Here is a 27,496-nt window from a genome sequence, read left to right on the forward strand (position 1 = left end):
ATGTCGTCGTCCACGATGGAGTCCGTCTTCCTCCTGTCCAGGTAACGCAGGAACACAGGCCTGATCCTCCTCTTCACCACTTTCTCCTTGTCTTTCTCCTTGTCTTTCTCCTTCTCCTTGTCCCTCTCCTTCTCAGTCCCTCCACTGGCCTCCATGGCTGCTCTGTCCACCGAGCGGTCCCTGCTGCTGGATCTAAACATGGAGGACTTCTTTGGACGGGAGGACAGAGGAAGAAAGAGAGAAGGGCAGGAAACAGGAGAGAGAGAGGGAGAGAAAGAGAGCGCGGCTGGGAAATGCGACAGGTGTATTGCTGTCAGTGTACCGACTGCCTCTCAGTTCTTCACAGGTGCTCCAAAGGCCGGCCCCTGTGACTCTATACCTGTCACAGGAGAGCTCGGAAACCCCGCCCCCTCCTTGCTGCACTTTGCTTCCTGCCTGTGAATGGTGATCATTCCAGCAGAAGGGAAATAACTAGTTACTGGGGGAAATTAATTCAGGGGGGAATTAATTCCTTGCAACAATTTGTTGATCATTGATCCTTCTGCTTTCAATACTTTCTAAACCGTTTTGTCTTGCAAGACAGAAATCAGCATGTGAGTGAGATGTTACGCGTCGAAATACTGCAGGAGGAAACATTTGCATGTTATGCAATGAGATAATGCCCTAAACCCTATAACGAAAGTTTATATTTATTAATGTTTAGGTACATCCAATATGATTAGATGTCCACCTGGCACATTAAGTGATTAACTGTGTATCATGTGTGTTTCCTCCGGTCACTACACAAAGTATAATCTAAAAGATCAGACCAAGCACGCACACATTGTTAACATGTGTGTTCATTAAAATGTATAGCACATACCTATTAAGTTAGTCAAATGATAATGAACAAGTGCCACTGGGTTGTCTACATATTTCCATCGGCTGGCAATCTGTATGACCACCGCACAGATGGAACTGATTAGGCCTGAAAGGCAGCATTCCAAAGTGCAATTCTCAGTTGAATTGCTGATGCTACCATTATAATCACACAATGGTTGTCGGTATGATGACGACACTTTTTTTTAGCATTTAGTCCAAAGACGAACTATATGCATATATTATATATATGCAACAGTTTTTAAAATTGTATCATGCAAAAACTATTTTAAATAACATTTAAAGTTTCAATGAGCTCCTTGCTCTCTGTGACTGTCTCTTGTCAATCATTCCCTTAAAAGTGTTTGCAACCCCTAACATCAGTGCGTTTATAAAAAAAAAGTATGCAGAGCATAGTGGTCTCATATTAATTTGTTACTAGTTTAAAAAGACATACATTTGCCGACACTACCCTGAGTGACTTTTACAACTTCAACACAATGAATGTATTGTGTGTCTTTTACAGAATACATTGTGAGATCATCAAGAATGTTGACTACTTTGTTCATTTAGATCAGGATATATTTGCTGAATGAAGGCTCTGTATACATAATAAATAGTGCCTCCTGTCCTCCCCAATTTGTAGTCAACAGCCTCCACTATTATATTACCATTTACTTATATACTTTGCTATCCGGGTGACATCGCAATATATAGTGTTGTATCCCTAAAGACCTAACCCAGGTGGGCTCAGGTGATCGATGTCTACTCCAAGAAGTGGAGACTCATTAACAATCCTAAATTGCCTGTGTGAATTGTGTTTGTGTGTGCGTGGTGTGAATTGTGTTTGTGTTTGCGTGTGCTCGTCTTTGTGGTTAATGGGAGGGGTGTGAGTGTGATGAGAGGTTGTGTCATCTTGGAGCCCTTGATGGCCATGGTATTCAGGGATAGGACCTATAGGTTTGACATTATATTCATGTAAGTCTCCTGCAATATTATGGTGGCCCAGCTTAAAATACACTTTAACAAACATACAAATGATACATTACAAAGTAAATAGATGATTATATAGATAGATCTCAGATAATTATATCATACAAACCAGGGATAATCAGGGATATAATGCAATTTGTCTTGTCCACCAAGCTAGATCAAAAAATGTAGCCATAGGAACGATCCAAGTACACAGATATTGTTTATTTTCCGTTAATCAATTACATGACGTTACTGCATTGATTATACTTCAAATGGAGGTGACTGTTAAATATATAGCAGAAGATATGTAATAGTTAGATGCATAGTCCCAAAAGCATTCATCATAATAACTTAACACCTTTTTAACAGTCACCTCTATCTGTGTTACTTATTTGTGCAAAGAAGTTTAACCCATTTGATATGCTACACTACACACTTGAAGGTTAATATTTCCCATAACCTGCTGCTCCATATTCAAGCGATTTCTTACTACATCCCATATCCTTTGATGAGCCTGGTAATTTATTAACACCAGGGTGACATCAGTGTTTGTGGGCATGGCAACCTGACACTTAAGTTCTCACCTGGAGCAATGACAATGGTAACATTCTCCTCCCTGACAGAGCACAGATAATAGGGCCTCATATTATGTTTCCTGATCACCCTGGAGTTGTGTTCATCAAATACCTGTTTGAGACCCACATATTGCTCTCTATTATTCTGTTTTATAGGACTAGAACGACAATTTGATACATGCATAAAAAAGTATTTGTTAAACGAATTGTATATGTATATATATATATATATATATATATATATATATATATATATATATATATATATATGTGAGTATTTCGTGACATGAGTTCATGAAATCAAGTCATATCGAAATATCCAACCATCTTAAATATTTAAGGACATGAAGGCAATGCTTTGTGATGCATGAATGAGCTCCATCTTAGCATTACATCAAAGCACTCCGATAACAGTGTGACTATACACATCAGAGTGTGGTGTGCTGTGGCTATTATGTTGGTGTTAATATGTATAGATATTGTTTGAATATACCTCAAGGTAAACAGCAGCAATACGTAAGGCCTGGGGACAGCTGGCACTCCTGTTTGTTTTTGGTAGAATGGATACAGGACTTTGATCTCTTTATTGACTGCAGGTTTTACTATCAATGTTCAAATTATGTTAGATGTTCATACAATTTAACCTGCTTGGGCAGCTTAAGAAAGTCCCTGGTGTTTGAGTTTGTTGCTTTTCTAAATTGAGGTTGGGAAACATGATTGCCAATCTACAGTTAAGTATTCTTTTAGACTTTACAAAGGCCATTTAGACAGTTTTTTTTTTAATCCCACCTCTACTACTGCTACTATTTCCACCAGTATTACTACTACTGTTAAATCCCTACAAATAATGGATGCATGTAGGTTTGATAAAGATCATGAAATATAATAAAAAGGTAAACAAAGGTGGCAGTGTGCTCATGAAACATGTGACAGTGAAGCATACTGACGTCAGCAGTAACGACGGCAACGACTAGCTGCCCCCACGGCGAACACGTCCTCATAAACGCTCTGCTTTTAATGTAAGAGTTCAGACATGTACCTAAATTGAGGACTTACTTTAAGTAAACAGTAAAACTGTTTTCTATTTAGTAATTTGTGTTATTAAACGTTAGTCAATTAGCCAAAATGACGCTTACTTTGGAAAGTGCCGGTATGTCTTTTTATTTTGAAAATCATACCGGAAGTTTGATACTGCTACTCAATGGTCCTTCGGGGATTCCGTAGATTCGCGTTTCACGCGAAACTCGCGTTTGGAAGGAGAGTTCGTGAACCTGAGCGGCTACAATGAGAGCACTTGTGCGCTCCTCGCTGGGAAACGTAGTGAAATGCTTTAGCCCACAGTCTGCCACTCCGAGCAGGTTGGTCAGGCAACCAGCAGTACTATATTCCAGAAAAATGTTGCATTATGAAACGGAGGCGAGAGGACAACCGAACTCTCAAAGCTACAGGATTTATTGTAGTAAGTCTTATAAATCACGGTGGGAACAGTGGATAGAAAATGTGTGTCGTTTGTGTATAACGGCATTTTTACCCGCCATATATGTCTGTACAAGGGGAGTCAGCGAGGTGGTCGATATGGAGGTCAAGGAAAACGTTCGCTTGTTGAATCATTGCTAACGAGACCGTAATGACTCGATTGTAAATGTTGAATGCCGTTTAGTAGATAAGCGCTGTTGAGTCGTTTTCGACTTGTATCAGGCCGTAGACTCCTTTGGGTTTATCCAGGCTCTAAAACACTTTCTCGGTCACGTGTACCGTTTAGTAAATTTGCTGCAACAAGCTGTCAGTCAAAACATTGGGATGGGTGGGTCAAACGACAGCTCGTTTCTGTAATGCGCTGCCTTTGGACAAGTTCATTAAAAACGAGCTATTTGGGAGGAGAATGCATGTGAGTTGACCCAAACGGGATAATGCTAAATAATAGTAGGCTGTATTATTTAATTACATGCACTCCACATTCTACTCATAAAGTAAATACACAGATGAGATAAGATAACACTTGCAAGACCAGCGGAAAAAGCATAAGGACACACAAGACTAACTTATAGTTTTGTGTCTTTTAATGTCTTGAGATAATTAATTAACAGTCAAACATTTAACATTCTTTATTTATTTCCTAAATTAGAAAATCAATTAACTTTTATTCTAGGCAACGGAACCTAACTGCGTTTCTATGTATATATTTTCTTCCAGAAACATCCGATGGAAAATACATCTCACCGTTCCATGACATTCCACTTCATGCAGAGGTGGAGAAGGTGACTGATAAACCACTGGATTTAGCATTTGAATTTAGCATTTAAACTGCTTAGTTTATTATGGCATAACGTTAATAAACATAAATTAGATACACTGAAATTCTGCCAGCAACAATTTGTCAAATTTATTTTTGCCTTGTTCTAGGACAGTGATGTGCCACTAAAGAAAATGAAGAAGGGGGAGAATGAGGTAATGCCTAGCTAGTCGAGCATTTGTTTATTATTATTCTTTTTTTTTAAAATATAATTATTAACATTAATTGTTTTCATTAATTTTTCCATTTCAGGTGCTTTTCAACATGGTTGTCGAGGTACCTCGATGGTCAAACGCAAAAATGGAGGTAAATGAAATTTTACCCTTCAAGGATTTGGCCGGATTGCTAAAACCTTCTAATTAAGTGTTGATATTGTCCTTGTTGAGATGTAAATTAACCATGTGTTCAACTCATCCCATCTAGTGAGTTGAAAGGAATAATCCACAAGATTTATTCTGTTCTTAAATGCCACTGCGCGTGCCCATTTAATTAGAGACCGAGACTGAGAGGGGTGCAGTTATTATTCTTGGTCATGAGCATAGTGGGAAATTTTGGATCGAACTTTGCATTTCTCTGTTGCTTTGACCCACCAGTTGCAATGGACTGGCTCTGTGTGGAAAAAGTGAAATATGTGTTCAATCTCATTCTACATACTTGTATACAATGGGAACCGAGCACTTCATTTTGATTCGGAAGTGAATGCTTGGGCTGCATTGCAAACAGTGGAAAAAACATCCCTCCTTCCCTTGCGACTTATTAAGATGTTGCTCTGCATTCAGAATTCCGATTTATCCAACTGCCTTAAACACAGTCCCCATCCTTGCTCAGAATTCGTACTCCCGCCTCATATTTCAAACTCTTATCATCGAATTCCAAGGATTTGTAAAGATAGTCAGGCTCTATTTCTGCTCCTTTGTCCGCCCAGATTGCTACGAAAGAGGTGCTAAACCCAATCAAACAGGACGTGAAGAAAGGAGCACTGCGCTACGTGGCTAATGTCTTTCCACACAAGGGCTACATATGGAACTACGGGGCGCTCCCACAGGTAGGGGAGACCCTCATTTACTATTCAGGTTTTTTTGGAAGTAGTGGAGGAAGCTTTTAAATCAAGGGCAGTATATGCTCCACATTTAAGCTCTTTGTGTGACAGTTGAAGCTCAAAAGTTATTAACGTGAAATATTGAATGATTTAAACATAATTCTCGGAAACTTATTTCCTTTGAACAGCTCAGCCTGGCTGAGCTTTATTAAACTCATTTTATATGGTTCGAAATTTCATCCACCCATACTGCCCCCTCTTGGCAAGTTATCATTGTGTCGGGGTTGTTTGTTCTAAAGGCATGTGTGTTTTGACAGACATGGGAGGACCCCGAACACACAGACAAAGACACAAAGTGCTGTGGAGACAACGACCCCATAGATGTGTGCGATGTGGGCTCCCTGGTACGAGCTGCACACAGAACGGGTTTCCTAACTGAACACAACGGTGCCACCGCTCCACGCCCCCTACTCATCAGGCTACTCTTGTTCATGTGCTACATCAGGTGTGTGTGCCAGGCCAGGTCATCCAGGTCAAAGTCCTTGGCGTCTTGGCCATGATTGACGAGGGAGAAACCGACTGGAAGGTCATCGCTGTCAACGCTGATGACCCAGATGCCCAAAACCTGAATAGTAGGTCAAGTTCATGTTTATATTTCATACCGAAAAGAAACCTAAGAAATTTGAATTCTGAATTGCGATTCGAATACCTGCTTGGCATACGTGTGTGTGTGTGTGTGTGTGTGTGTGTGTGTGTGTGTGTGTGTGTGTGTGTGTGTGTGTGTGTGTGTGTGTGTGTGTGTGTGTGTGTGTGTGTGTGTGTGTGTGTGTGTGTGTGTGTGTGTGTGTGTGTGTGTGTGTTAGGTATAGACGATGTTCGCAAACAGAAGCCTGGTCATTTAGAAGCCACTGTCGACTGGTTCAGAAAATACAAGGTGCCAGACGGAAAGCCCGAAAACCAGTTTGCCTTCAAAGGACAGTTTAAAGACAAGGTAACAACTGTTGAATTTAGATTCAATATCATTGATTCATAAGCTCTTTTTAAGCATTCATTTGGGCAGAAATGTTAAATGGCATGAGGATTGTATGCAACAAAATGAAGTACATATGTGTTTGAACCGTTCTCGATTATTGGACATTTTGTTAAGGATTTTGCCATGGAGGTAATTAAATCCACTCATGAGCACTGGAAAGCTCTCATGCAGAAAAGCACCAACAGTGGAGAGATAGAATGGTGAGTGTTGGCATATATATTTATTTATATTTAGATTAATATGCATGGAATATGTATCCTTGTTATAAATGCATGATATGTGAATGGAACTTGATGAATGCAAGTCAACAACTTTGTGTTAGTTCATTCATTCTTTGTTTTCATTGATAACAGTAAAAACACTTCTGTCTGTGAGAGCCCCTTCACGTGCAGTTCGGAGGACGCCAGAAATGTGGTTGAATCGGTAAGATGAATGCATTACATGTTTTTATAAACAGCGTCTTTAAGGACGCATGTATTCATGTGTCCTGAAAAATGCTCTGGGTAAGATTTACGAGCTATAATCTTGAGTGTTATTTGTAAGAACAACCAAAGCCAGCCGTGAAGCTAGTTGCTCTGAGAATATATTTTCTTGTTGACTCGGACTGCGCCAAATTTAGACTCCTGGTTCAATCCGTACCAATCAGGGAATCTCCTCTTCTCTTATTGGTTCGCAAATCCATCTTGCATGTCAATCACATTCGCACACACAGCGTTATCATAACTCCACCCAAGGTGTAAGAATACAACACTTCTCAATGGCAGAGATGCATTTGGAGGGGAGAAAGGGTGGGCCGGGGGGGGGAAGAGGGTTGTTTATTTTCAAAATCTTCTGCTGCTTTCTTTCTTCTCTCAAATCGTACCCCCAGCCCCTTTTCATGTTGTATTCAGTAACATTTATCCTTGTTCCTTTCTTAGGCTCCTGCGTTGAGTAACGCCCTTCCTTTGTCTCCTGGGGGTAAGTTTACAGAAAACACTCAAAAGTTGAACCATTTAAAATGTATTATATAATACTGCAAAAGAGAAGCCATGTCTGTTAGCGGTAACTACTAAAGGTAGATGATTAGTTAGTTATTCATAAGATAACGTCAAGAGTATATAATAACTGCACACTTGACACACTTGACACAGTTCATTCCAAAGGCGGGGGGCAGCCACAGCAAAAGCCCTGTCGCCCCTCTGTTTTAATCTAGTGTGTGGAACGTGCAGGAGACCAATACTACATGATCTAACATAGATCATAGTTTACAACAAACAAGATTACTTTCCTTTTTTTACAACTAATAGTTGTGTGAATCGTCTGCTGAATTCTTTGTGGACCATATTTTGAATTGTAAAAGTCTGAGAGTTTGACCTCTAAAACACGCAAGGAAAACAAAACCGCTTGGGAAAGTCATAATGTATTTTCTAGAGGCTTAACCATGATGTGTCGGTACTGATGGAGCTCGCTCTCCTAATAATAATATTGTGCATTATGCCCAATATACTCGTCCAATTGGCTGTGTATTACTCATATTACTCATATATTAGTCGTTATGCGCAATTTCTTGTTTTTCACTTTTATATTGAAAAAGTACACCTACTAAAAATAATAAAACGTATGTTGTGCATAAGGTTAAACCATATTTAAAAAAAAATTTGAAGCGGAAAACCTATAATTTTTTTTCTTTACTTTATTCATGCTTTGTGCCTTTTTATACATGTATTCCCTTGCACAGTGGACAAGTGGCATTTTCTCTAAAGGGGATCTGACTTCCTCAAGATGGTGCCAAAACAACAAAACCTATGGTCCACTTAAGACCTTCCCATTCTCCACTCATTTTGTAAGCACTCTGTCTGCACTTATACAGAGAGGCTATGGTCTCTGCTTTGGTCGCCAACATTTAATATAGGACAATATAATGACATTTTGAAATGCCCTTTTTCAAAACCATGTAATTATACGGTTGAAAGGTAAAATAACCGTTGAATATTTTGTTTTAAACTATATTTTAGGCTTGCAGAATACATGGTATATATTTGTTTTAATGATGTTTGCAAAATAATTCTGTTGATCACAGGGCTACTTTTGATTTCACTTTCATAAAATTTGTGTATTCTTTTGGCTCAAATCTTGTAATCATTTCCACTTTCTAAAAAGTCAGTGCAGCAACTACGGTTGTATGTTAAGCTTATGTCATGTGACCGATCGCACTCAATCTAGCTTTTTATTTTATTAAGGCCAATTTTTTTTTTGTACTGAGAAAATATATTATTGATTTGAAAGAATAAATAATCATATGCTATAAACATGTTCTTTTCCCCGTTTTACTTAAAACTTACCTTACCATTGGAAGAAGACATAAATCAAGGACGGCATGTATTAAGTTGAGAAACGAATCAAAGTGCATTAAATAAATATAACCTTTATTAAAAACACCCACATCTTAGCAATAACAGGAATGATATAATGAACAGCTTTCAAATAAACTGCGTTCAGTACATTACATTACTTACAGTATCTAACCTTTTTAATTCCATTTTTAGCATACCATACTTCAGGAAATCTAGAGAAGCCTTTGAAAAAAAACAAACAGGAATTTGCAGTTTTTTAACCTTTTTTAGTGTCTAATTGCAAACCTCTGTTTATCAACTGCTAGCATAACGTCAGGGCTTAGCACCTTTTTATTCGTAAATTAAGCTCTGAAAGTCATTCAAGTAATGTTGATCCTTGAGTATGGCTATGCTAAAACCCGCTATAAATCACCTTGTCTTACTCAACTTGCTACTTCAGCTGGGTCCTGTACAACATAATAACTTTATAATTTCTCTACAAAATGGGAAAGGTACAAATACACATTTTGAAGGTTTTTGCTAACCGGATTGTATAACTGTAAAAAATTGCTGTGGCAATGGAGCTTAGTATGTACAAAAACTGTCTAGATTTATCTGACTGGGGTTTTCTGTTAACTCAAACAATAAAGAAACCATGTTTACTTTAGGATTGGTACTTGATGTATTAGTATATTTGACAAAACTACATGAACCTACAATATCAACAAAGAGTGAGTTGTATTTGTGTAATACAAATGCATGGTATATACAATGTGACATAAATTATTTTTCCTTAACACATTTACAATCTATTTTAAATAAAGTAATTCTTTTATTACATTTTTTTCCTGAAAAAGAAATTAAGTGCTTTAAGAAATTGATAGAATATATGTTAAAGATTGGGGTCACTCATACATAACTCATAACATTATACATCACATCAATTAAATCAAATAATTGGGGCAAAATTATCATTATACAATTGCTTAGTGGTTATAAATAAATTTGAACTATACCCAAGCACAATGGCGTGCAACTACTATAATAACTGCCCTGGCCTTGCTTTTTTAGCAAAATAAAACTACATTACTTCTCACAAGTAAGTGTCATACTTTCCCTTTAGTCAACTCAGTGCATATTCAATTCAAATGACGATTTTTTTTTATAAGATTTCAACCAGCCAACTAACTATAAAATAACTTATCTTTTTTTTTACTTACAAAATAAATTTAGTTTTGGGTATGGCTTCAAGACTTTCTAATAGGATTCTGAAGGCAAGTCCCTGAATGAGGTGAAAAAAACAAACTGAATCAAGATGGAGGTTTAGACGTACTTAGTTGAAAATGTCCCTGATTTGTAGTAACATCAAAGCTTCAAGTTTAAGTAATTCTTTCTAGCAGTTTGATAACAAAAATGGGAAAGAAATAAACTTCTCGGCCTGTTGGTAACCTGAATATTCAGCGAGTGTGAAAGTTTTTGAGTAATCGAGGAAGGATAATAGACTAAAATAAACCTTTGTTATGTTATCCTATTGCCAAGCATGTTCTGAGGTATATGACAGGTAGATACTGTATATCATTCATCAGCCTCATGAGTCTCACATTATGTAACTACTATGTCAAATAGCACCATATGAAATAAAAACAGTTTCAACGCATAAAATACATCAAATGAAAAAAAAAGTCAGACTACTTCTTGACAACATTAAAATCTTAAGCATACATTTGAAAATTAATTTACTGTACAAACTTTTTTGTATCTTACAGTTGGTTTACAATATTTAAAGACCCCCACAGCATGCCAGCTGCCTTCTGAAACACCAGCACCACTGAACTAACCCTGCCTCATGTTCCTCAGTGTATGAACAAAACATTTTTAGTGAATGCAACAGTCACAGGACTAAATATTCACATCAGATCTGTTCAGTGAACCTATGGCCAGCAACCCGGAAACAGCCAACGACAGAATTGTGACCCCGTTGTGATCAAGTGTATCGATTTTTTTTCTCACGAAAAAAAAAAGAAAAGCACCATAAGGATGGCTCAATAAAAAATGGACAGTATAAAGGACATAGAATAGTGAAAGAAGCACCAATAAAATGCAAGTGAAAGTCAGTTTTCTCGGTTCGACAGATCATATTTACTCATGATCCTTTTTCTAATGCATATTGTCATTTAACTGTGAAAATCATTAGGAAGTAACTATTGTATTGTAACAATATAATAAGCACAAACTTAACAATTCAGTTTTGATGCTGTTGCATTTATCTTGTTATCAAAAGTGCTCTGATAATAAAGATTTTGTAGAGTAATCAAGTTGCTGATGATTTGATAATGATTCTGTTTTCTGAATACTTAAACATAATTTGAGTTGCTGCCACTCGTATAAAGTGGTACCACAATCGTGAAAAAGCATTTTGATTAAAGAAAGCATTATTAGGTATTCTTTAACATAAGTTAGGCTTATCACAAAATCACTGTTTTTTTGCCAAGGTTTTATCTCAAGTGAATATATTTTAAGAAAAATAGTCATAGTTCATAAAAAAGAAACTTTGTTTCCAGTATAAACAAGTCCTTTTGTATCAGACTGACAGCACCAGCGTTTTGACAGTGTGTATCTTGCAAAAAGTAGTTGAACAAAAATAAATATTATGTTGGGTCAACTTACGAGTAAAGCTTGCTTTATAGAGAGGTGAAAGATTTGTCGAGAGAGTGCTTTCCATCTTAACTGATCTGAAGTTCACATTTCTTCTAACACTGTTCCTCTGTGGAAAATGAGCTGTGTTATATATCAGACCAGTGGTGCTTAGGGCTCTTGTATGTCATCCCTAATAAATATAGCACCTATTTGTAGGAATATAATGTCTTATTCCTTGGTATCCTTTCCTTGTCCTACATAAATTGACTGTAGGGCCCGGTGACCTTTGTGAAGGCGTATGGGGTTGTACTGACATAGGTGTTGGTAGTGCTGGACATAGAGCTCTCCATGAGTGTCTGGATGAAACGCTTGTAAGTAGGCTCCCGGGGTGGATCAGTCTCCGGGTGCTCACGTTTGACCGCTTTCTTTCCGCCGCTTTTACTTGGGGTAACCTCACCCCCGTTCCTCTCTGCGTCTTCTTCCTTCTCTCGAGCTTTCTCTGCCATCTTTGCTTCCCACAGAGCCAACCCGTGCTTTGCCTCATTCATGTTTTTGTGCTGGTAGAAGACGAGAGAAATGCGTGTTGGGTGGTTGCGGTCTGGGTTTTTAACCGGCGTCGTCGCATGGAGTTCCCGTTTTGCGCACTCAATCAGGATGGAACCGTGGCTCGGGGCCACCGCCACGCCACCAATATCCGGGTCCAAGAAGTTGTGCTCGTTGTTTGACCACATCTCGGGTTTCTGTGGGGTGGTGGGCGTGGTTGGGGTCCCAGGCTCCTGTTTGATGGTCACACCTTGCAGGTTTCCATTGGGAACTCCAAATTGTGCCTGCGGAGTGTGACATTCGCTACCTAATGCAGAGGGAAGCACCTGTGGGCCTGGAAGGCCCATTTCCTGCTTGATCGGCATACGGAACGGATCTTGGCCAGGGGGGAACATTTGTGGATTCTGAGGGAGGTATGGATTTGCGTATCCTCCGAACTGATTGCCATTTTTCATGGCAGCTTCGTAGTTCAGCCCAGGGTGTGTTGAGGGGGCTCTGGAGAGGGCATCCATAAGATGTGCATTTGTTGCTCCATTAGGTCCATAGGGGGGGTAAGTGCCCATGGGATGAACACCTGGCCTCATGCTGCAGGCATTATATCCATTAACCTGTAAACCTGGTTCTCCATACCTTGGCGGATAGCGTTGATGTACACCGTCCTGCTGCTCTGGGTAAAGCGCGGGCCTCTGTTGCCGATACATATCAAGGGGCTTTGGGTCTGATGCATAATAAGGGTGATAATTATCCAGGGGCATTCCTCCGTTACACTGATAGCCGGGGTAAGGGGAGTTCGCCCCATTCATGTAGGCGTTTTGAACATGAAGTGGAGACGGGTAAGGGCTAGTTGGTGTCGGCGTGGGGTACATGCCACCTGCCGTTGAAGTGCTCGGATAGGACCCAGAATGGATAGGGAAGCCTGGATAGCCGGCCGGGTGTGGGGATCCTGGGTATGGGGGGAGGATCTTGGCGTGCTGCTGGTGCAGCTGCTGCTGCTGGTGGACTCCGAGGCGGTGTGGCGATGGAGCCGCTTGTGCTGCCGCTGCCATAGCCCCTGGGATAGGTCCTTGAAAAAAAGTAAGGAGGAGAAAAGGAGTTGTTATATAATTGAAGTATTGAAGGATTGAAGTTATGTCGTAATTAAATCACATATTAATACCCTGAATTTATCATTTCCAAGGCAGTACGTCAAATGGGAAACAAATGATCTACCCACCTGTCCCAGCAGCGCTCTGAGCAATGTTTTCATAAGTGCCAGCCTTGGCCTTGGCCTGCATGTTCTTCTCGGCCTTAATGTCGAGACTGGCATTCTTGTTGGCCGCTGCTTTTTTGGCGTCAAGCTTCTTCTGCCGGCAGGACTTGGCAGGTTCTGAGAGCATGCGGACCTGGCGTCGGAAGGCATTGAGGACCTGTATGGCACCGGTTTTGATCTTCTCTTGCTGGCCTTCCTCACTACCAAATTCGTCCGTACTGGAGGCCTTGTACAGAGGCAGAACATGAAGTTGTTCGTCCTCGGGGATCTTGCCTATGTCCCGATTATCCTCTCTGGTCAAGGTGCAAACCTGAAAGAAACGGGTAGCAGGATGTTTGTCATTGAAATGCTAATTAAAACTCCTATTCTTAGCAAGGACGATCTTCGCATAATCATTATCAGACTTATAATCATAATCAGACTTATCTTTCTTTTATTTAAGTTTGAAACCATGTGTTGATTGCATGATATGTAAGGACATTTATATTGTTTGCGTGTGTGCCTTAGGAGTACATATTGAAACACCATGTAGTTTCCTATGCGTCTGCTTACCACAGTGCTGCCACCCTGCATGTTGTGGAGGTCTCTATGAGCATGTGCACAGAAGTCCATGCAAGCAGTGACCCCAGAGAAAGGGCGGCCATCTTCCTGCCCAAGGCGACAATCTGGAGCTCTGTGTTCATGTTCCACCTACGTAACAAAGTATTCAACGTTGAGACGTTTAGTTCAGTTTGTTAATTCAAATGAATAAAATGATTAAATTAACTGGTTATAAATTGTTAAACTAATTGTGGCAGTTAACAGCAAAATTAAATAAATGCATAGGTCTCATGCATTTTGTATGTGTTGAGGCAAAAATAGATATTTAAACTTGGTATACTGGTAGTATACTGGTTTAAAAAGAAAATGTACCTGGTTAGCGTACGCGTCCGGTGCTAATGTTTTATACATTGGCCCCATTAAAGTGGCTAGGTGTTGTAGATTTTGCTCCAGTCTTCCCTCCTGGAAAAAAATGTTATTTGGTACAATCAATATTAAAGATATCTTATTACTTATAACATGTTGCCACATTTTCGAGAGTTTGACAACATACCTCATTACTATCATCTCCAAGAAGCTTGAATTTCCTTGGAATTTTGCTCCTAGCAAACTTGCATCCATTGTAATACATGCTCCAGGAACAGCCAAACGAGAAGGACGCTCCGCAGGCCTCAGGATTTAGTCCTTGGCATGCACATGTCCTCCTAAATGATAGGGAAGTAATGTGTTAGGATGTTGGGATGTTGTCATAATGAACATTGGAAGAAAAATAACCAAAACGTGTTGGATGATGTTGAATAATATATTTTATCCCCCAAAAAGATTTTTCCAGTGCTGGAAATGTGAAACCTTGGTTCTAAATGATGATGATATTTACATACAGTAGAGTGAAGGTTTCCTGGTGTTTTAAGTGGTAACTATGTGTACTCACTCCTCGTTGATTGCGCAGCGCCTCTGGGTGTGGGCTCCATGCTTGGTTAAAGTGGTGCTCAACTCCTTGTACAGCTGGTCGGCCACATTTCGGTTGATGCCCTCCCAGATTAGAATGACCACGATAATGCAGGAGGTCTCGCACGTATGTCCGGCACGCTGCCGGACCAACACCAGCACCTTCTCCTCATCGCTGCCACGTCGAATGACCTGCAATACACACAGTTGGCGCAAGTTTAAGTATTCCTACTACCAGTTGAGACAAATACATTGGGAAACTTTTTCTTTTTCTTTCTTTCCATTTAGTTATTTAGGCAGACACTTTTATCCATAGTTAATTTATATGCAAGATATTTTTGTGCAGGTAGGGGTAAGGCATCTTGCTCTAGAATACTTACAGGTAGGCTGTGGACATAGGCTGTGGGGATTGAGGCCCGTAACTTTGTCTGTGAGTCGAACACCCTAGCGACTACACTACCCCCTATACAAATGAAATGCAAAACCTTCATACCCATTTGGCAATAGGACATCCTTGTGTGCTCTTCCCCTCCTTGCCTGTGTAAATGACTTTTTCAATTCTAATGGCACGACCAGTTAGCCCAGACCTTTGAAGAGAGGGACAAGCAAAGAACAAGCACAGAACAAGCACAATATGAGTACTGAGTCGTCTTCAACAGCGTGAGTCATCTTCAACAGCATCTCAAAATGGTGCTTTTAATAAATTGATGGTTTACCTTTTCTCCATGACTTCTCGTATAGCCGGGACACTCGGTGCTGCGCCCAAATGGGTGTAATAAGGGCCCTCATCCTTCTCACTGATTTGTTCTAGGTAAAAAAAAGATTAAACATAAGCAGGTTATCAATTTATATTTGACAGTTTAGGATAATAGTATTCTAAGAAAAGTATGAGTATAAAAAAAATATATAGAGACTCACCGACACAGTGACAAGATGCAATGTCATACTGTGTTTTGATAGGAGTGTCTAGTAGGTTCTTTATGGGGGTGTCCAGGAGCTTCATGGGAGATTCAAGAAAGCTCTGGAGGGAAGGCTCTTTCTTCGGGGTGAAGTCATTGTGTCTCCTCATGGGGGCAGAGCTGGAATGGATCCCTGACTCCCCTCCGCCCAGATCTGCGTTGGTTGACAGTATTGTGACAGCCCCTGAGGACTCCACCTTCACCTGAGGAGAATTTAGGGCTAAGGACTTCTTCTCAAACACAGGAGAAAGCTCATACTGCCTGAGGCTTTGTTCCATGGTGGCCAGGATGCTCCCGGGCTTGTTAGTTTGTTTGCACATGGATTGAGTAAACTCCTGCTTGACCTGTGGGCTTCCCATTGCCATCTCTCGCCTCTGATACTCCTGCTGATGTATTCCCGGTGATGCAAATCGGGGTCCATTTTCCATTTTGATAGGTATTGGCCCTTGTTTGTCACCGAGGCTCTGAGGTGGATAAGGTGGTCCATGGCGCTCCTGCCGCTGTAAAAGGTGCATTCGCAGAGCTGCATGCTTCTGATAGTCTCCTTGGTTCCCCCCAGCTCCAGGAGGTAGCTGGTACCCTCTCTGTAATTGAGAACACAAATCTTTCTGCTGTTGCTGCTGCTGCTGCTGCTGCTGCTGCTGCTGCTGCTGCTGCTGCTGCTGCTGCTCTTCCTTGGAATACATCTTTCCTGAAACCTGTTGGTTCATTGTGCCTAATTGTGGTATTTGAGCATTTGGGCGTGCTGTTGTGTTTTGGAAGTCAGGGTGGGTGGGTGGATGGCACTGTACCGAAGGCTGCTGCTGCTGCTGCGCGTGGCATTGTTTAAAGTCCACACTCCCTTGATTCACTGTGCCAAACTGTTGCCTCTGAAGTTGCTGCCTTTCCACAGCGTTGTTGTAGCCAAAAGCTTGCTGAGGGTGGAGGTTGGCCTGTACGGAGTTTCTCCCCTGCTGGTGGGGCTGGAACTGCTGCTGACCTGGATGAGGCTGACTGTGGGGTCTGTAGTTGGGGGACTTGAGCTGCTGCTGCTGCCCTTCAAACTGGGGCGGATGCGACATGGGCCGTTCTAGACAGTGCTGTTGTGTTGGTAAAAATTCGGGTGACAATATTTCCTGCAGGTCTGGGTCTACGTCGTGTAAGTGCTCACGCTGCATGGGAGTGCGATAGCAGTGACTTGTCTGTTCAGAGAGGTTGCACTGCTGGGAAAGAGCCTGCTGCATTGGAGTTGTTTTCGAATTAGATTGCTGCCACTCAGGGGCAGTGTTGTGCTGAGTTTGAGCACAATGAGATTGGGACTGCAATTGCTCCTGTTTAATCTGCTGCTGCTGGAAATTGTTAGACCCTGAGGTGTTATCTGTGAAACCTTCCTGGGTTTGAAAGCGTTGCATTGGGTCTGTTTGCAACATCTGCCCATTGACTTTGGGATTTGGTGGTTGCTGATCTGACTGAGGCCTGTTCAGAAAGTCTTCCCACATATCATGCTCTTGTGTTTTTGATGGCGGACCACTGCTCAAGCGCTGCTCAGATTGAGGTGTGTTTCGGTCCATCCACTGCCCCTGGCCGGTTGCAGTGCATGCTAAGTTGCTGCTCTGCTGGGTTGGGCTATCCAGTCCATTTTCCATCCCAGCATGATGAGACTGCTGAGTTCCTGGTGCGCTTTGCCTGCTTATCGATTTAGGCCCCATAGAGCCAATGCTGTCTGGTCCAGCTCGACACAAGCTCCCTGAACGTTGTTGAAAGTGCTGGATCTGGGGTTGCATTGTGTATTGGAGACCACCATCATTTTCAGATTTATTGCCAGAACCAGGCTCCTCACTCTGCCTCATTCCTTTTAATCCTGGGCTGGGAAAACTCTCAGACTCGCATCCCTTCCCTGTCTGGGGAGGCATGTTATGTTCAGGGAAGGAGTTCTGATTAAACTCCTGGTTTGATTTCTTATACATGCCGTCAGGATTCTTTGGAAAGCATTTTAGATCATTTTGATGTTGTGAGTCGTTGGCAGGTCGCTCTCCACCTTGCCCAAGTGCAAAGTCACGTTCCTGGACAGAGTAAGCTTGCTGCTGCTGGTGACCTGCTTCATGATTCTTGGAGTATCCGTTCACTATATAGAGAGCAGAGTTGTAACCATTTTCATTATTGTGGCCGGGTCTAGGTTTCTGTTGCAGTGCAGCAGGCATCTGAGTTGAATTTGGGTAACCTGAGCTTAAAGGGAGGTGTTGAGCACCTTGATTGGGCAGCTTTTTTGCTAGAGATCCATTGACGGCCAGTGGCAGTGAACCAGATGGTTGTGGTGCAATGGAAACCTGTTCAGGGTAATACTGAGACAGAGTCTTCTCTAAAAGATCACCCGGAGTGCCTTCCATTATTGGTTGCGAGGCTGTAGCACCATTAGAAATGGAAAATGGTTGTCTAGAATGGCCAATAAGATCCCCATTTGAGAAATTTCTGTTTATTTTGTCCAGTTTTGTCTCCTGCAGGGCATTGCAGTCAAAATCTGTCTCCTTTGTCAGCTCAGAAAAGTCTTCTACCAGACTGGAGCTCATATCCTCATTTCCTTTCATTTCAGTATCAATTTTGAGTTTCTTAGGCTGAGGAACCAACAAAGAGTCGTCCGGGTGCGCATGCTTCAGCTCCCCGTTCATGGTGTAAGGCCCTGGACTGAATAGTCCCTGTTCTAAACCGGGGCTGTTGCAGTTCTCTTGGGTTCTTTTCATGGAGTTGACCCCTGCAATAGGCTTGTAATGGGTCCAGTCCTCGTGTCCATTAATCCGCGCTCCATCGGGAGACTGGTTTCCATTGTGGAGTTTGGTAGTATCCGTCGGGTTGGGATGCTCAGTGGTGCCAAATTGTGCTAATATCAGACTTTCTTCCGTCTCATGGCTAGACTGTTCTGTTTCCATCTGGTCTGCTCAGAGTCCATCCACGAAGCTGTCCTCTGCGTCCTGCAAAACACAAGAGAGAGGGAGATGTTAGCATCCAAATAAAAGTCATGCGTTGCTTTTATTAAAACCTAGGGTTGACGTTATTGTTGTGACATCTGTTGTGGATTGCCATGGTTGCCAACAGATGCTGATTGCTACACACTGAGCTAATGTGAATGAAATCATTATTTTTTATTATATATTCATTATTATAGAAGAAATAGACGATAGTAAAAGTTATATGAAATTCAAGCATATACTTCTTCATCCTCTAAAACCTCAAAATCAAACCAAATTGTTTTAGTTATCATGAGTTTGATTTTTATCCCATCAATACATGTAAACAAACACACACACACACACAGACACACACCAATCTGACTTTCCTGGTCAGCCAGGTGAGGGTGTGGGTTCGTGAACCATCTGGGTGAATCTGGGAAGAAGTACCACTTGTCAGATAATTTTGAGCTCCTCATCCCCTCATCCACACCACTTGTATGTTAAATATGGAAATAACGTTCTACTATCTGGTTTCAATGACCCATTGCTGAATTGCAGTTTTGTGCATTTCCATCCTAGGCATGTGGTTTTTAACACTGACATTATTGTGGGCTGTTTGAATAAGGGGAATCATGCATGATTCATGCTATGACTCATTCTTTGGCGGTTACTTGTTAGGCTAGTTTGAGCAATACATCTACTAATTTACCGTTACGCGTCCCATTTAGATTGTTTGTTCCATGCTGTTCGGTTTTTTCTATTCAAAATAAGTATCAAATGACTCTAGTGCATTCCCCATGAAAGAGTCCCTGTTATAGGGATTCCTTCTCTATAGGGACCCAGCCCTTTTCTATAGCTGTTATCAGGCTGTACTTGTTGACCTCGAAATAAGGTTTCATTATGCATGGATGGATCTCTGTATAGTATCTCTGTTTAAGCTGAGCCCAGGAAGGCCTTTAATCCCCATCTTTTCCTAACCCCCATCCCCCCTCCTGCACATGGAAAAATGGTGGTGCGCCATTGATTTTTCTGTGCCACCCTCTTATTATTAATGCATGTCACATCTGCAACATCTGCAAAACAATTACAGTGTAGAGGCTGAAGGAGAGCCGCAGTCTAATCCATCATAATTATGAGTAACGCCTTTGCAGTAGCTCAGGAATAAGGCAACCAAGGATTTCCAAAAAGGTGGGTATTGCTAGGTGGTTCATTGACGGCAGTTAGACTGAAACATTTGACCTATTCAAGTGTGTCTGTGTTAGTTTCAAAGTATGTTTGAGAATGCTTTTTCCTGTGGAAGATTGCCACACATTATCCAACAGTAATGGAAGATCCTGTCATCATTGATATATCTACCATCCCCTTGCAATTAAGAGAAAGACTTAGAAGATTTAACACTGTGCTTTGTCACCAGTATGTTTAACCCATAATAACAGTCCCAAAACAGGGTGAGTAAACATCTGTAATTTAGCCTTTTATGTCTTCATGAGCAATTTAAGTCACTAAACCACTGAACCATAAAGGCCTGCATTTAAACACGTACAACCTTTTTGATATTTGTTCTTTTTGACCATAAAGCTCAGAGGAAATGCATGAGATATGTCTGTGACCACAGAAGAAAAACATGGCCGCCACTACTTTGAAAACATAATTTGTTCCAGATTTATATTCCTACAAAAACGCTAATGTTAATGCAAATTTGCTAAAGGGGGTAGCTATGGACACTGGTCTTGAGGGGAAAATGGAATCTTATTCAAGGAACTGTTATTTCTCCATAGTGAAATAACAGCAGGTCCATTTCATGCTGTTTGAATAGACCAATGCTGCAGATTATTTAACTTTTTGCAGAGATTTAAGAAATGAAGCATTCTGATCTGATCATGACATCTGGAGTATATTAGTTTTCTATGAATCCATCATAAACTGTTTTATTCAAACTGCATCTGTTACTACACGCCTGAACTGTTGTTAAAGACAAACCCAACCAACATCTATCATATGGAGTATAACATAATGTGTGTGAACCTAATAGTAACCGGATTTTTTATATTCTCATACTGTTGAAATTATTTTCAGTTATATAAAACAAATTCCTACAAATTTGTACAAACTTCTGTGGAGGTTGCGACACAAGAAACATTTTTGGTTGGCTGTGGAGAAGAACACAACTTCCAACTGCAAACAACTGTCCTTTATATACAATAAAAAGTTTATTATGTTCCCAAACAGGCATATCTTTTTTGCCACTTATTTCCTTTTAGTTCCTCAAGTCCGTTCGACACATTTTCTTTGGAGCATACTTTCTCACAGAAGGTTTTACATCATTCAGAAGCTTCGCTAAACAACTTCGCAATCTCACTCAAAACAAATACTCCCAGTGCTTACTTAAGAACTCAGACCTCACACTACACAGGCTCGGAGAGTATCAATAAAAAGAAGAACGTTCGCCTGTTTCACACGCTTGGAAGAAGCTCCTTCGCAATCAGACTCAAACCCACTGGCTTAAATAACGACGTACCACCCCATGTCAACGCTCCTCAACGTGACGTTAGCTGTCAAGTGGGCCCCCCTGCTGTGGGTTTTTTAAATCTCCAACTAACGATGCGGCCTGCTTAAGCAGTGGTCCCCGGTCATTACTGCCACGCAGCCAGACAGTCGTTAGCGGGTCAACGAGGGAATTGTAGGAGACCCAAGGACAATGGAAACTTTGCCTGGGTAGAGGGGTTAAGATAATGACAATCTAGGTATTGAGGAGCAGGTGTTCGTGTTGGATTGTGTTTTATAGAAGCATAGATGAGTTTGTATTCTGGTTGGTCATGGCTGTCTTAACACCTTAGACCCACTAGATCATTCTCTTACATAAAAAGGAAACCAATTCAATGTCTATCCTCTTTTTTATTTGCCTTTAACCATCTGTTAAAGAAAGCTTGATAGAAATTGATCAGAAAAGTGCATCCAAAGTTCAAAAAAAGATAAAGATAAAGAAGTGCATCCTGGTCCATAGAAATGTTAGTTAGTAAATAGTTGTTGCAACAACTGTTTTTGCAACTGGGCTGTTGCTAAAAATATATCCTATGGGGGATTACCTACAGTCTTCTAGTAGAAGATGATACAAAAATAACCAAATGCAGTTGTGAACCTCTTTCCATGCCAATGTGACATGTGAATTGGGGCAAGGTATCTAATTATTAACCTTTTATATCCTATTTTAAACCCAATCACTGCTTTGTTATTTTTATTGTGTGTGTGTGTGTGTGTGTGTGTGTGTGTGTGTGTGTGTGTGTGTGTGTGTGTGTGTGTGTGTGTGTGTGTGTGTGTGTGTGTGTGTGTGTGTGTGTGTGTGTGTGTGTATACGAGAGTGATGTAAATGAGTGACAAAAGTCAGGAGGTGAACCAGAGTGCTAGGCTGCTAACAGTGTTAGCTCCAGTCCACTGCGACACTCCAGAGTTTCCAGAGGGCTGCGTGGAGCCAGGCAGCTTGTCACAGTTGGATACACCCACACTGAACACTGAAAAAAGGAGATCTTTGCGAACCTAGAACAAAGCAGGGGAGCCAGCTGAGTGTGTTTGCACATACAAACATACACGGCTCAAGCTTGCCCCGAGAGATTTTCACAATTTGCCATATATTATTATACCTCACTCAAACTTGTGTTTTGGTTTAAAAAGCCTTAAATTGGTTTTTGCTTATGTTGTTTTGTTTAATCTCTTTCTTTGTGCGTTCTGTCTGGTTTTAGATCTTACTTAATGACAATCTGAGTGCTGAGTAGAATGTTTTATTATCATAGCTTTGACAGTGTCTAGTGTAATAATCACCTAGAGTCCTGATCTTAACCGGAATTTAGTGTCTGTTGGAATGAATCGAGTTCAGGCACCCGGCATAAAGTTCTACAACTTCTGACCGGCGTTTAGTATTCCTTCAGCCACTTCCTTCCAATGACCAAACTAACAAACAAACAAACAAACAAACAAACAAACAAACAAACAAACAAATGGTGGCACTGTGTACAAATCTGTCAACCTCTTCCAATGGAGGACAAGGAGAAGGTCCATCTCCCTCCAAAACCGGGTGCCTTTGTTTCGACATGCTTTTGTTGTTGCTGTGCCTCGTCTGCAGGGCCCTCCCTCTGCCTGTCCCATAGTTTTCTGCCCTGTAATTACTCTCTTCTCTCTCTGGGGTCCTCTCCGTCGCTGTCCTCACGTCTGCTCCCCATTGGCCTGAGCAGTTATGAGCTGAGCTGTTAAGGGCACTTGTAAGAAATGTAGACAAGAAACTGCCAATAGGGATAGCCTGTACAGCTATGTGCACCATGACATTTAAACCTAGCTAACTGGCTTTAGTGCTTTAAGGCCTTGGGGTGCCCGAGAGTTGACATCTTGAAGGCAGTGTGATCAATGCAGAAAAACAATAGAGGTGGTTTGGACAAGATGGACGTCCATTGAACCGCACAGCAAGAGGCATTTTCAAGCCTACCTTGAGTGAAATGTGTTCTATAGTTGTTATTACTGCTATGCTGTGGTGTTGTACTATATAGTATTTTGGAGACACTGGCTACCCTATCTCCTCCACCAACATAATTTCCATACCCACACTGAGTTCAATGCACTACACCTTTGTTTTAGACAATTCATACAATGTTTTAGTGCTTTGGGATGATGTGTCTGTCTTATCCCCTCCACCAACTTTACAACCGCAGCAAGTTCAATGCACTAGACTCATAACTTTGTTTATGTGTGTGTGTGTGTGTGTGTGTGTGTGTGTGTGTGTGTGTGTGTGTGTGTGTGTGTGTGTGTGTGTGTGTGTGTGTGTGTGTGTGTAGTGATCCCTGGTAGGGAGGCAGTGAAATAGGAGAGTGGACCCTTTTAGTGGACAGTGAGGTCTATTTGCTGTTGCTTGGCAGCCGTATGTGACATTCACCCATAGCGACAGCTGCTGCTGGGAGACTGAGGTCTAAGCTAGGCTAGCAGGTTGAGACGTGCGGTGTGGGGCGAACGATATGGAACAGCCTTGTAAATCAGACACACGCTTTGCCTCTCAATAGACCCTGCCACGGGTGTGTGTATTTCGAGTGGTTGTTTCCCCTTCTCTGGGCTGAATAGGGCGGTGAATGTTTTCCTGTGTGGCGTCAGGAACACCGGCTTGTACACTCAGAACCCTGCGGACACGTATGGTAGATTAGAGTTGAGAGTAGGCTCTTGCTGTGTAATGGATTATTCATCCATTTGTATTCTTGCAGTATATTTGCACCGCAACCTCTGTGCCTTGCTGGAATCCAACTGTGCAGGTGTGTTAATATTTTAGAAAATAACAACCCTAAAGCTTTGCCAAGTCCGCCTGTCCATGCAAAGACTGATAGAAACCTAGGGGAAGTTGTGCAATATATTAATGAATCCACTGCTCAGTCATTTGGGTTTGCTGAAACACAGACGGGCCTAACACTGTTCCTTATAGCATGCTTGTTGCCAAAACCCAATTTAGTTTTAAAGCAAACGGACACAATGACACTGAATCTGGTATCACATGGTATTCCATTGTGGTTGAACACTCATAGTTCAATTGTGAAACGGACCCAGTAACGTCTCAACAATGCCCCCCTTCCTGTCACGTGAGGAGAGGAATTTTTTCGTCCAGAAGTCCAAGCATTTTGTTGGACAGAGAACAAAGCAAAAAAACACTGATCTTTTTTCACCAGAGTAGTGGGTTGCGATGTGTAAATAAATACATATATATGAATGGCCCTAATGTTTGTTTTTAAGCTGCCCGGCACCGGCTCAAGGCTGGCTCCGGTGTAGTGAAACCTCATCCCTCACAGATCCCTGCAACTGGGTCACATGACTTGCATGCAAGAGCATTTTAAATCCCTCTTGTAATAATAGCGCTCGTCCCACTGGCCTCTGACACTGTTTTCACAACATTATACTACAACTGTCCGGTCGTGTGAAAACAAATTGCAGGGGAAAGCTAAACGATAGCCTATTTTTTAGCCATAGGCTACCGTTGAACATGGTAAACCTTTAAGAATTGAGCTAGCATTGGAAACATAGTATAACTTCTGTTTTTGAATAGTGTTGCCATGCCAATTAATAGCTAACCTCTTGAAGGTGAGCAGATGTTTATCTTGTTTATTCCTCTTTTCCAGAATATGATGCACACAAACAAATCTGGTTAATGCTTAACAAATATACACAGCCAAATCTATACGCAGCCCACAAAACTCACACAAAAAAATAATTAACCAAATTGAAATAATCAATGGCATGATCTGAAGAAGTCAACAAGGCACCATTTGACTGAGTGAAAGAGGAAGAACCCTTCTCCGCTGAATGTGGCAGTTGTTTATTTTTTACTACACTTCCCTGAAGCCTTCGGGGGACAATTGAGTCTTGTAGCGTGACTGGTGGTTGGTCACAATCTGGAGTAATGTGATAGTCCCATGTTTCAGTGTGGACCGTCAAGTGCTGGGCAGCTAACACTGGACAGATGACAATCCAACACACAGTGTCTCATGATACATAAGTAATTAAGAATTACTCTTCATTCTTTGAAAGCACCTCAGATCGCAGTGCATGCCTTCTCCCTCTGAACATGTGACATTCTCTCTCTACCTCACTCTGGTCGTGCAACAATAGGACCCTGTGTCTGCAGCCATTGAACCCCATGCCCCTCTGCAAGCACACACAGCCACACATACATGCACACACACACACACACACACACACACACACACAGTCCCAATAAATGTATAGCCTTCGATGTTGTAACTTTTTCCTCCAATTGCCTTCAACTGTATAATGCTAAACAGTACCGCAACAAGATTATGTTCCAGCAGTGGGTTGAGGAAAACATGCAGTCGACTATTCTGAATTCACTGAATGGAAAGTGTTGCAGCTTAAAACCCTTCTAGCCAACATTTCAGACTTTCTACCTTAAGCTTGCTCCATACATTTCTCCCAGAAACCTCTTTGCCTTCCATCGACTCTTTAAATGACAAAACAAGGAGAAAAAGAACTGATATTGTACAGTTTGTATTTTCTCTAACATGCGTTCACATTTAGATAATTTAGCGGACGCTTTTATCCAAAACAACTCGCAAGCATTCATGCACATATACGGCAGAGTCAACCATGCAAGTCATACACGCATACATATACACATTTTGCTCAGGGACACCTCAACAACAGCAAGGAGTAGCTGGGGATCGATCTAGCACCCTGTAAGTCGACACACTCTTAACTCCTGAGCTAAGCCAACCAGACATTGTTTCAAGTTGTTCATTAACAGTGAAGAACGGTCTACAATTTTGTCTAAAACTGCTTAACATACTTCACCATACACCTTCAAATGAGACCAGAAAGACAAGCCAACTTCTCCCTCCCCTCCCTCAACATTTCCCCTCTGCTGCTGTGTCTACATTAACATATGAATGGGGGGAGAAGGAGAAAGTTTGTAAACGATGTTCTAATTACTGTTTATCTTCTCCACTGTTGTCTTTAGAGCAGGTGAATCACCTGTTTTCTATTCACCCTTCACCTTCAACCATTGACTTGAAAATTGGTGACTCAGTCCAGCATTTGTCACACAGTATACCTTTTTAGAAAGGTTGGTTGATGTAAAGGGTGTGGTTGAACTACAGGAGGATCTCTGGACCATACAAGCTTTGAACATGCAAATAGAGCAACGGTAAACGATAGTAGCTCCTGTTTTACAGTGTGTGGGGAGTGCAGAGCGTAAGTAGGTCAATACATGGAGACTTCAAATAGCCTCTTGTTTTTGTTTTTTTTTGCTGGAAAGTTTCAGGAAATAAGCATAGTCAGTAGAGTGCAGCCACTCGTTTGAAGTTAAGAAGCAGCATTGTGGAAAGGCTCTGGACCAACTGCCAGTGTGACTCAATCTTTGTAGGCAGGTAGCACAAGGCAGTTTCCTGTTGATGGCTGCTCTGTGGGCCAGTCACACGATGGTGAGTCGATAATGGCTGCGTCACATGACGGCCTGAAGCAACAGCGACTGATTTCTCTCTTTTGTCTCAAACATCCTCTCCTTTCGTTCTCTTGGCCAACCTAGAAACACACAGGTTGGACCAACCGGGTCAGCCTGCTGGCTGTAGATAGAATTCTCTCCGTTACAACATAGTGTTTGTTATCTCGACTAGATTGTTACATGTCACCGGGTTTAATCTGTCTTTTGAAATGACTTGTGTCTACTTCAGAAACCGTCCAATCCGGTGGCCCCGCCACGTATGTTTACATGGTTCATAAAAAACAAAAGATCTTTCAAATAAGTTTCTAGGTATTCTTTGTTATTTGGGTTCAATTCTTTCATCGGGATCAGAAGATGTGATAGATTACCCAGAAACCACAGGGCATATACACTTCTGTTTTTAATTTCTCCCCCAGAGAACCTCCCCCACAAGCCCTGCAAGGATCTGTACAATCCTCATGGCTCTTTATGTCTAATCTAAGACAGATGTCCCAGGCTGCAGGAGATTCCCCCTATAGTCCCTCTGCTTTTCTGTCAATGCCTAGTATACCCTGCCCTTTGGGCTGCTTTGAAGCAAATGGGAATTGGCGTTTGTAAGTCATCTTTCTTAAATGTGCATAACTTTTATTACTA

The 27,496-nt window shown here is 41.4% G+C and overlaps 3 protein-coding genes across 4 annotated transcripts in view; 1 reads left to right on the forward strand and 2 right to left on the reverse strand.

Annotated features, from left to right (window-relative positions):
* The window catches only part of arhgef38 (Rho guanine nucleotide exchange factor (GEF) 38), a 12,915-nt gene extending 12,715 nt beyond the window's left edge, over positions 1-200 (reverse strand). The window contains exon 1 of the mRNA XM_060047584.1: positions 1-200. This exon is cut by the window's left edge and continues 80 nt beyond it. Within this exon, the coding sequence (XP_059903567.1) occupies positions 1-200 (200 nt within the window).
* Positions 162-9,752, forward strand: ppa2 (inorganic pyrophosphatase 2). 2 transcript variants are annotated; one of them, XM_060047589.1, is made up of 12 exons: positions 162-302; positions 4,602-4,666; positions 4,812-4,856; positions 4,954-5,007; positions 5,627-5,746; positions 6,058-6,144; positions 6,246-6,372; positions 6,604-6,731; positions 6,888-6,973; positions 7,127-7,196; positions 7,691-7,730; positions 8,491-9,752. In XM_060047589.1, exons 3-12 carry the CDS (start codon positions 4,836-4,838, stop codon positions 8,511-8,513), a joined length of 756 nt encoding a protein of 251 aa, XP_059903572.1. In that variant the 5' UTR covers positions 162-302; positions 4,602-4,666; positions 4,812-4,835; the 3' UTR covers positions 8,514-9,752. The 2 variants fall into 2 exon arrangements, with proteins under 2 accessions (XP_059903572.1, XP_059903571.1); XM_060047588.1 differs by lacking the exon at positions 162-302 and adding an exon at positions 3,604-3,867.
* The window catches only part of tet2 (tet methylcytosine dioxygenase 2), a 27,281-nt gene continuing 8,942 nt past the window's right edge, over positions 9,158-27,496 (reverse strand). The window contains exons 2-10 of the mRNA XM_060047583.1: positions 15,921-18,906; positions 15,719-15,809; positions 15,496-15,589; positions 14,986-15,194; positions 14,608-14,758; positions 14,427-14,516; positions 14,067-14,204; positions 13,479-13,824; positions 9,158-13,328 (exon numbers count right to left, since the gene is read on the reverse strand). Coding sequence (XP_059903566.1) covers positions 11,977-13,328; positions 13,479-13,824; positions 14,067-14,204; positions 14,427-14,516; positions 14,608-14,758; positions 14,986-15,194; positions 15,496-15,589; positions 15,719-15,809; positions 15,921-18,864 — 5,415 coding nt within the window. The 5' untranslated portion in view covers positions 18,865-18,906 and the 3' untranslated portion in view covers positions 9,158-11,976. The remainder of the gene's footprint in view (positions 13,329-13,478; positions 13,825-14,066; positions 14,205-14,426; positions 14,517-14,607; positions 14,759-14,985; positions 15,195-15,495; positions 15,590-15,718; positions 15,810-15,920; positions 18,907-27,496) is intronic.

The sequence above is a fragment of the Gadus macrocephalus genome, chromosome 3, assembly GCF_031168955.1.
Source record: "Gadus macrocephalus chromosome 3, ASM3116895v1".
In the NCBI taxonomy this organism is placed as follows: Eukaryota; Metazoa; Chordata; class Actinopteri; order Gadiformes; family Gadidae; genus Gadus; species Gadus macrocephalus.